The following is a 9,359-nucleotide window of genomic DNA, read 5'->3' on the forward strand; positions in this document are numbered from 1 at the left end:
TAAAAACTAAAAATATAAACATTTGCAGAAAGGAGGTTTTGTCATTTGGTCAATGTAATGGCTAATATTTGAGCAACAAATGCTGCACACCACTTCTGTATGTAAGTAAACAAACTTTTTATTTTATTTTAATTTTTTAAGGGTTTTATCAGGGTCCCTTACCGTTCTTCCATGGTCCCCACATCCACGGCGGAGTGGCTGGAGGCTCCAATCAGAGGCTGGGTTGTGTTCTCAGAGTCGGTCATTTTAGAAGAATCACAGCAGAACCTGAGCACACAAAAACACACTCACACATCTGTGATCATCTGGGATTAACCCAGAACCGAATCCGGACCCACCTTCCAACAGACGTGTCCAAATATCTCTGACTTCTGTCTCAGAGACTTTATCTTTTTGACAGAAGCTGCTCTGAGGGAACTGAAAGCAGACCTCAGGGGGAAAGCCCAGACTCCCAGTACTGGTTTCTGATTGGCTGTAGAGGATGACGCATCATCTGTTGCTAAGGGCAGAACTCAAAGATATTTAGTAAATCTGGGCAGAGCTGCTGAAAAGTTACTAAAAGTTCCAAAACTGCTTCGTGTTTCTGCAGTAAATGTGAACTTTTATTCTGGAGGCTCATTTGATTAGTTAAATTTTTTACAAAAGGGGGAAAAAAGCAGAAATAACAAGAAATAGTAAGTTATTCATTCCATTTCACAGCCCCAGCACATCTATTTAAGCTGTTTTAGCATTATTTTATTGGAAGAATTTCCAGTAAATACTAATATAAACTGGAAATATGTCTCATTTGTACATATAAAGACAGAAAGATAAATATTAAAAACATGATAAGAATTATGACAAGAGGAAGTGGCATAGACATAGTAGCGAACAGTACAAATCAAAAGCAGTTTTAAGATTTATTTTTGTTTTTTTAATTTACATTTATTTCAGATTTGAATTTTAAGACTTTTACTCTCCTGATTACATTTCTGCTTTTTTTCTGCTAAAATATATTTCCTACAAGTAGAATATATTGTTGTTTGAAAAGTTTTTTTCAACCCCACAAAGTTTCTAATCATTTAAATTCATTATTAATTTATCAAAAACTGGCAAAAAGAAAACATTAAAAAGCTTGTGTTTGTGTCAAATTTAGTACATTTTGTTCTAGAATAATAATAATAAAAAAAACTTTTGCCATCTTTGCTGTTAAACTTCCCTGTTTGCTTTCAATGTTCAACTATTTGGAGAATTTTCAAGCAGATTTTTATTATCAAATGTTATTCGGTGAGTCTTGCTTTTTCTATTTTTGTTTTGTTTCACTTTAAATGAGTTTTAAAAATCTTATATTAGTGTCTAATTTGAATTAAATCTGCATTACTTTTACTTTTTGCTTTGACTTTCTCTCCGTTCGTCACAGACTTTCTTTTTTTTTGTTTCATTGACTCCTTTGTGTCTATCTTCCCCATTACGTTTAGGTTAACTTCCTTTTTTCATATCAGTTTTTAAACGAAACCTTGAAATTGATTTTCCCTTTCTTTGTAATTTCCCTGTGTGAATCCAACATCCGTTTTTCTCAGTATTTCTCACGAAACCCCATTAGTTCTACTTTGTTCGTTTGTTGTTGTGTGTGGGATTTCTTGATTGTGATAGACAATAGCTATAATTTTTGGTTGCCATCATTGTAAACTTGTGGCAACACTGTCACTTTTTTGTTGAAAAAACAGCTGTGTGGTTACATGATTTAAATTTTATAGTGGCTATTTAATAGTAATATGTAATGTTTCATATGAGCGGAAATTTTATGTTGACAAAAGTATTTTTCCCCCCTAGCCCAATTTTTCTACGTTCTATTTCCTGTCTCCAGAAATGATATTCACAATAATTTTGGTTAAAATGTCTTTAAATATAATTTTGTTCGTGCATAGTCTTGAAAGGTATCCAATTTTTATTTTTTTATATATAAAACTTGTGTTATTACAAAGTTTAATTGAATTTAATGTTATTATAAGGACTCAAATAATCCAGATTCATATGTTTTCACCATCTGTATAGTGCGGACACCGTCAGTACATCCTCCCGGCCACTAGATGGCAGTGTGAGAATGTGAGAACAGAAGTTTAGACAATGTTTTTTTTTTAAACAAACTTTATTCAAAGTATTTGTGAGAACATAAAGTTAATGATATACGTCACAGGAAACGGTGATCCCAAACTACAGACGGAGGAATAAACACTAACAATTCAAGCATTTTAGCGGCGTGAAGGTAAATATATCTACATATACTTTCTTTTCGCACCGAAAACCTCCGGCAGGCTTGACAACATTGAATTTCACTTTATTTTTGCGTCTCAGTAAAAAGCGCGAAATTTAAAACGCTAGCTAACCTGGTTTGGTCAAGAGGCTAATTTTTGACCACAGGTAATCATAATATTGCAGTTTTTCTTCTCCAAGCTTATATTTTGGATAAAAAGTTCATGTTTATTGGCGTGTCATCACGAAATAACGTTGATAAGGAGACTTGGTGGTGGAATATACGGAGAAAGAAGCTAGTAGCTAAGAAATAATGGGACACTGAGGAGACTGGAGAACAGAGATGCAGAGGAAGATAGTTAGGAGTTAGTAGGAGTGTCAGATGCTAAATATAAGGCTTATGATGTCTAGGTTGGGTAGTAGGGCAGAGAGACCGAGATTAGAATGACATGCAGCAGGTTAGGGTGGTTAACGATTAAAGATTGAAGCACTGCAGGGCTGTGAGACATTAGTGAGGGGGATTAGATCAGGAATCAGATCTGATCTCCTTCGTGTTTGCATTGGTAATGGACGGGCTGATAGGGCTACAGCAGGGGTCTGCAATTAGTGCTGCCACAAACGATTATTTCAATAGTCGACTAATCGGCTCATGTACAAACTGGATGTAAAACACACATCTTAACCATCATTAGCTTTAAACTAACTAAAAACTAGATATATAGGATTACCTGCAATAATGTTAGTGTGAATGCTGTAAGATGAATTTGGCTGCTGAAGATGCTGAAATTGATTGAAAAATCGCTAAAGCTAATACCTGAAATCACTGAAACTGAAAGCAACCTAAAATATTAGTTAAATGTGAAATTAGCCTAAAAAATGAAAAAAAAAAAAACCCTTTTGCCAAAACAGCTAGCATGCAGCTGAAATATTATCCAAACTCCAAATTAGCCTAAAAAACCTTAATAAATGCCAAAATAGTCCAAAAAGATAGCATGATGTCATTATAACTTGCAGTTTTACTACACATAATATAAAGTATCGGCTATTAAATTAGTCTTAGACTATTTTAATAGTCCATTAGTCGACTAATCGTTGGCAGCCCTATCTGCAACATTTAACATTTCCACCTTTAACATGCCATTCAAGTCAATTTTTCACTGACCCAGTAGGAGCCACAAACTCTTACGTTATCTTGTAGAAAAAATGAGACACATGTATATATTGATTGTCACAAATATGATAAATATAGTTTATTTCACATAAATAAAACGTTTTCACTTTTTAAAAATAGAAAACCATTCATAACTTTTGACAAATATTCACATGACTTCCTTTCAAAATAAAAGACACCCTGTGTCACATAGGATGATTTCAAAGAGGCAAATAAAGCAGTAGGTAAGTCATATATGAATAAAATTATACTGTATATTTTTCGGCCAATATGACGCATTTAAAATCCTTAAATTTTGTTTAACCATAGACAGTCTGTCTTAAATTCCAGTGTGCCTTAAGTATGAATTCTGGTTGTGCTTTCTGTGGTACACAAAAATCTTTCAACATGTTGAAACTACAAACTCAAACTGCTTGATGATTGTTGGAGCATTATGGGTATTGTAGTCAGGAGCCTAAACTGTGTGTAAATTAGTTGAATAAAATTGACTTATTTGACTGTTTTGTTTTGCTAAATGCAATGTGTTAAAAACATGTAATGATTCTTCAATTAGACAGCCACAAAAGAGGGGTCCAAGAGTCACATATGGCTCTGGAGACACAGGTTGTACACCCGTGAGTTAGAGGAAGACCAAGGAGGAGGTTTATGGATGCAGTGAACACTAACATGAAGGTAGCTAATGTTAGAATAAAGGATGCAGAAAACAGGGAGGAAGCTGATTCGCTGTGGCGACTCTTGAAGAGAAAAGCCGAAAGGAAAAGAAGAGGAAAAGTGCTTTAACATGTCTGTGACGTTTTTCTTTTTTAACAGATGGTGCGAACAAGCGCCAGAGCAACAACCGCCAAAAGTGTCTGTTACAATGAATATGAAAACACTGACACAGACATGTGAGTATTTTTTGTCACTTTTTTTTTTCATTTGTGTCACGTTTTGTGTCACATAACTTTTTTGTGAATTTATTCTACTTTTTATTTTCAATTTGGGCTGCCATGATTAGTTGACTAATCAACAACTAATCGGCTATTAAAATAGTCGGCGACTAATTTAATAGTCGATTAGTCGTTGCTTTATATTATATGGAGTGAGAGTGTAGTAAAGTTGAAAGCTATAATGGCTAATGCTAGCTTTTTGGACTATTATGGCATTTATTAAGGTTTTTTAGGCTATTTTGGAGTTTAGCTAATATTTCAGCTACATGCTAGCTGTTTTGCCTTTTTTTCCAGTTTTTTAGGCGAATTTGGCGTTTAATTTTTTAGCTGGCTATTAGCTTCAGCGTTTTTAGCTATCAATTTCAGCATCTTCAGTGGTCAAATTCAGCTTACAACATTCAAACTATCATTATTTCAGGTAATGCTATATTTAGTTTTGTAGTTAGTTTAAAGGTAATAATAGCTAAAATGTGTGCTTTACATCCAGTTTGCGCGTGACCTGATTAGTTGACAAATCGGAAAAAATAATCTGTGATTAGTCGACTATTACGATAATCGCTTGTGGCACCACTATTTTCCATTGACATTAAAGCTTCAGGAGTCCAGATTTAAATATGTATTTTTTAATGAAAACAACTATATTTACTCCACACATCAGGTCCTTTTCTCAGACAGTGAGTGATGGTGAGGATGAGGAGTGGAAGCCGTCAAATTCAGATCCCAGTACTTCCTCCAATGCTCCCAGAATGTCTGCAACAAAGGAGAAGAAAGCTGCTGTCAAGAGAACTGCTAAACCAAAACAACAAAAACTACCTAAAGTCCCCAAAGTGCCTAGAGAAGCTAAGCCTCGGGCGCCGCGCAAGCCTGCTGCAGGACAAAAAAAGACTTCTAAAAGAGCAGAGGACTCTGCTGAAGCTGGAGTTCCTGATATAAAAAGGAAGAGAGCTGGATTGGATAAGGATCAATGTGAGGCACAGATAGACTTCCAAGGAGAAAAGAACACTGATGGAAGTGGCTTTACTATCAAACCAAAGGAAGAGGTAATTCTGATTTATAATTTCATTCTTCATATCAGTTTTAGAGATAATCTAAGTAAACTTGAGGAAATTTACTAAACATACAATTTAGGATTAACAATCCCAAAAACCACACGTGTGAAAGTCAAGGCTCAGGGGCCGGATCCGGCCCTCTGGGTAATTCTATCCGGCCCTCCAGATTATTTTATTATTAATGGCCTGATGTTATCTTGTGCTTATTTCTAACTTGTGTAATTTTGACAAAATATATTTTTATGAAGAGTAAAATATTGAAAGGTCTTTAAGGTTTAAGTTGATTTATTCTGGAATAATATTCCTGACTTTTTATTATTCATAAATATGTTACGAACTTACAGTCTAAATGTTTTGAAAATTGGCATTCTGCGAGATTTTTTGAAGATTTTGGCATTTATTAAGATTGTTTCTGCTATTTTTGGAGTTTATCTAATATTTCAGCTACATGCTAGTTGTTTTGGCTAATTTAATCTTTATAAGTTTTTAGGATATTTTAAAGTTTAGCTTTTTTCAGCTACTTCTAGTTGTTTTGGCTAACCTAAGTTTAAAAATTTTTTTTAGGTTAATTTGGCATTTAGCTTATATTAAAGCTGGCTATCAGCTTCAGTGATTTCTGCTATCAACTTCAGCTTTATCAGCTTCAGCGTTCTTAGTTATCAATTTCAGGATCTTGCTGATATCCTGTGTATTCACCATATTTGACAAATAAAGTTGACATGACTTGACTTGATCTTCAGCTATCAGCACTAGCATCTTCAGCGGCCAAATTCATCTTACAGCATTCACACTAGCATAACCACAGCTAATGCTATATATCTAGTTCATAATTATGTTGAAAAGCTATGGTTTTAAAGTTTTAATATTTTTAGTTTTAGACTAGTGTTCAGATATCCCACAATCTAAGGTGAGTTTTGGATTTTGGTCCCTTGTGTGACTGAGTTCCCTTCCATAAACTGTAGTTTGAAGGTCATCAATGTTTCTGTCTAATTCTTCTTTTTCTCTTTTCTTTTATGTAGAGGTTATCATTTGTTGTTCCACAATTCCCCGACACGGCCAACTGGGCAGATGAAGGAGAAGGATCATCACAAGTTCATCCTCCAGTAAAGAAGGAAAACCTGAAAGAGGAAGATTTCACTTTTGACGAGCCATGCTTAAAGAAACTGAAGACCAGTGGAGCCTGTCATGGTCAAGCCACAGCTGGACAGCATTCCTCTCTAACAAATGACCTCGATATGAGCTGGAATGTGACTGAGGTATGATTCATAAAATACTGGTGCTCCTAATGATAAAAACTCTGGAAAATATTATAATTTAGTTGCCAATTTAGCAGTGATCAGATAGTATTACTACAAAGTTTCATATCCTTTAATTATGTACTTGTAATTTTGTTGCACAGCTCTCTGCTATTTTTAGTTTATTACATGTTTTTAGTTTATTTTTAAATAACATTATGAGTTATAAATTATTATTTTTAATTTAAAATGTTTTCACCCCTGAATTAGTGATCTTCCCTTTTCTAATAGTTTAGATCTCTTCTGTCTATGCAGCTGACTTATTGTAGATTGGTTCATCCCTACAATCTTGTTCCTGGTGTGCTTTGACAGCTCTTTGGTCTTGGTCATAATGAAGAGGTTGTTGTGGAGAGCTTTAAAAAAAAAAGAAGAAACTTGTCTGAGGGATTCTTTATTGCATCTTATATTTAGCACAATTATATAACTAAATCCTCTAAAAAATCCTTTTTGGGATCCTTTTTATTCTCCCTGTCTCACATTTGAAGCGCAGAAGCGTACAGATGATGGACATTACAAACCCCCCTCATCTTTTTAGGAGAGGACCTGCAGAGCCAATGACTGCAGAATATATTTTTGCCAAAATGTTCCAATTTAATCTGCTCAAGTATTAAACTTGGTGAATGTGGACATAAGAAAAAGTGGTGCAAGTTGTAGATAAGTTTCTGCAAGTTAAATCCTCTGCTGTGCATTGGCCTAATAGTGAAAAAGATGTTTCAATTTGGTGTTTTAAAGCAAGAAAATCAATAAAAAGTGTAATTTTTAAAATAAAAACTCAGTTTTTTGCCAGTAAATGGTGACTTTTTTTTTGGAACACAATCCTTCTATACCTTTGATGTCCTATGTAAAAATATTGCTAAATGCACTATAATTAATCAAAAAGGTGTATAAACAATACAAAAAACACAAAAATGCACTTTTTTAGGCATTTGTTAAACTTTAAAAAGAGAAGCTAATATCAAGCGTACGCTCCAGTGCCTCCCTATTTGTGGATATTAATTGAATCAATTAATTTGTTTCTATTTTGTCATTGTAGCTGCTCTCCACTCTGACGTGTGTTGAGAAATGGGTGTGTGGGAATATCGTTAATCTCCTTAGAGAAGAAAACACCGTGCCGTTCATGGTGCGCTATCGCAAAGAGATGATCAACCACTTGGATGCAGACGCCGTCCGAGATGTCCAGATGGTGTATGAGGAGTTATGGTAAGAAACTCAACTAAACACTAAATATATAAAAACAAATGATCAACTTCATAAATAAACCCCAAATAAATGTCTGTATTTCTACAAATTAAAAGGTTGTAGATTTATTTTCAACCACAAGAGGGTGCTAGTGTTTAAATTTTTAATTTTTCATTCACTTTTGTGATACAACTTTTAGTGTGATTCTTAGTGGTTTTTTTATGACATTAGAAAAAAAATCTTATTTTTTTTAATATGATCTGTTTATGTTTATGTTGCTTTAGTTCTGTGGCCAAGAAGACCCACTCTGTGATTCAGACTCTGAAAAAAGACGGAGTTTTGACCACCGAGTTGGAGGAAACACTGAGAAGCTGCCGGTCTGCCGATGAGCTGGATCATGTGGTCAGAATCTTTTTTTTATATCAATTTTACAACAACAAAAAAATAATCCTGTTATCCATTTTATGTGTTAAACTCAATTTTGAAGTTTAAATAAATTATTTTTGTGACATCTTAATTGGGTATTATAGTGTGTAGGGAATAAAAACAGCAGCATTAACTTAAGTTTTGTAGATATCTGTTAAAATGTTTTGCACAAATTTAATTGTATTAACACACATTTGGTACTGTTTTCTGTACTATCCTCAACTCTTATTAACAAAAAATCCAAATATTAAGTCATCTTTCTCTGCTTCACCCTCATTAGCTTTCAGAGTCAGTTTTCTGATTTGTTTTAAAGACCTAATATCACCTATTTTCCATCTAGATCTACAACTAAAGGCTTTTATTAAGGCTCCTATCATCCTTTGTGTAATTCGCTCCTTTCTTTCATTACTGGAATTATCCCTCCATCTCTCAAAACAGCCTGTGTGCATCTAATTCTATCCTCTAAGATTCTTGAATTCAGTGTTTATGTGTAACTCCAATCTGGTTTTTGGCCTCATTTCTTTTGAAATTGTCAAACTGAAATAGATCGCATCCATTTTTCTCCATCTTGATCTGAGTTTTGCTGACTAGTTTACTGGACAGATGACTATGTGTGATTCTGACATCAGTCTCTGACTCGTTCAAATCTTCATTTCAGCTTCATTTCAGCTTCATTTCAGCCCACTTTCTTTCACGTTACATATTAAAGCATCCCCTGTGATGCATTCTTCTATCTCTGCAGCATCAACCACTCTCGTCTCCCTACAGTTCTACCATTTTGGCTCACAGTTTAGTCACTGTTTGACTCCTTACTTTTGTCTCAATAAACTCCATATTGTTTCATCTCCTATATATCTCTGTTTCTGCCTGATCATCTGATAACTGAGATGTTCTGATCCCCAAGGGATTTAAATTTAATTCGTATACTTTTTTCTTTGTCTGAATTATTTAAGTTCTTTCTTTTTTTTACTGTTTTATCTGGTTTTTAAAGGCCCCTATATAATTAAAAGCAATTAAATTATTTGCATTAAACTAAATATTATTAATTTTTGATCATTTTTGTAAAACATCGTTGCAG

The 9,359-nt window shown here is 34.1% G+C and overlaps 1 protein-coding gene across 2 annotated transcripts in view; it reads left to right on the forward strand.

Annotated features, from left to right (window-relative positions):
• Positions 1 to 2,124: 2,124 nt before the first annotated feature.
• Positions 2,125 to 9,359, forward strand: part of srbd1 (S1 RNA binding domain 1) — a 63,458-nt gene continuing 56,223 nt past the window's right edge. Inside the window, exons 1-7 of one of the 2 annotated variants that reach the window (XM_024297219.2) lie at positions 2,133 to 2,245; positions 3,957 to 4,075; positions 4,214 to 4,290; positions 4,991 to 5,372; positions 6,401 to 6,637; positions 7,710 to 7,876; positions 8,140 to 8,257. In XM_024297219.2, the coding sequence (XP_024152987.1) occupies positions 4,049 to 4,075; positions 4,214 to 4,290; positions 4,991 to 5,372; positions 6,401 to 6,637; positions 7,710 to 7,876; positions 8,140 to 8,257 (1,008 nt within the window). In that variant the 5' untranslated portion in view covers positions 2,133 to 2,245; positions 3,957 to 4,048. Of the gene's footprint in view, positions 2,246 to 3,956; positions 4,076 to 4,213; positions 4,291 to 4,990; positions 5,373 to 6,400; positions 6,638 to 7,709; positions 7,877 to 8,139; positions 8,258 to 9,359 lie in introns of both variants that reach the window. The other variant, XM_024297220.2, reaches the window with a different exon arrangement.

This window comes from Oryzias melastigma, linkage group LG15 (assembly GCF_002922805.2).
Source record: "Oryzias melastigma strain HK-1 linkage group LG15, ASM292280v2, whole genome shotgun sequence".
NCBI lineage: Eukaryota > Metazoa > Chordata > Actinopteri > Beloniformes > Adrianichthyidae > Oryzias > Oryzias melastigma.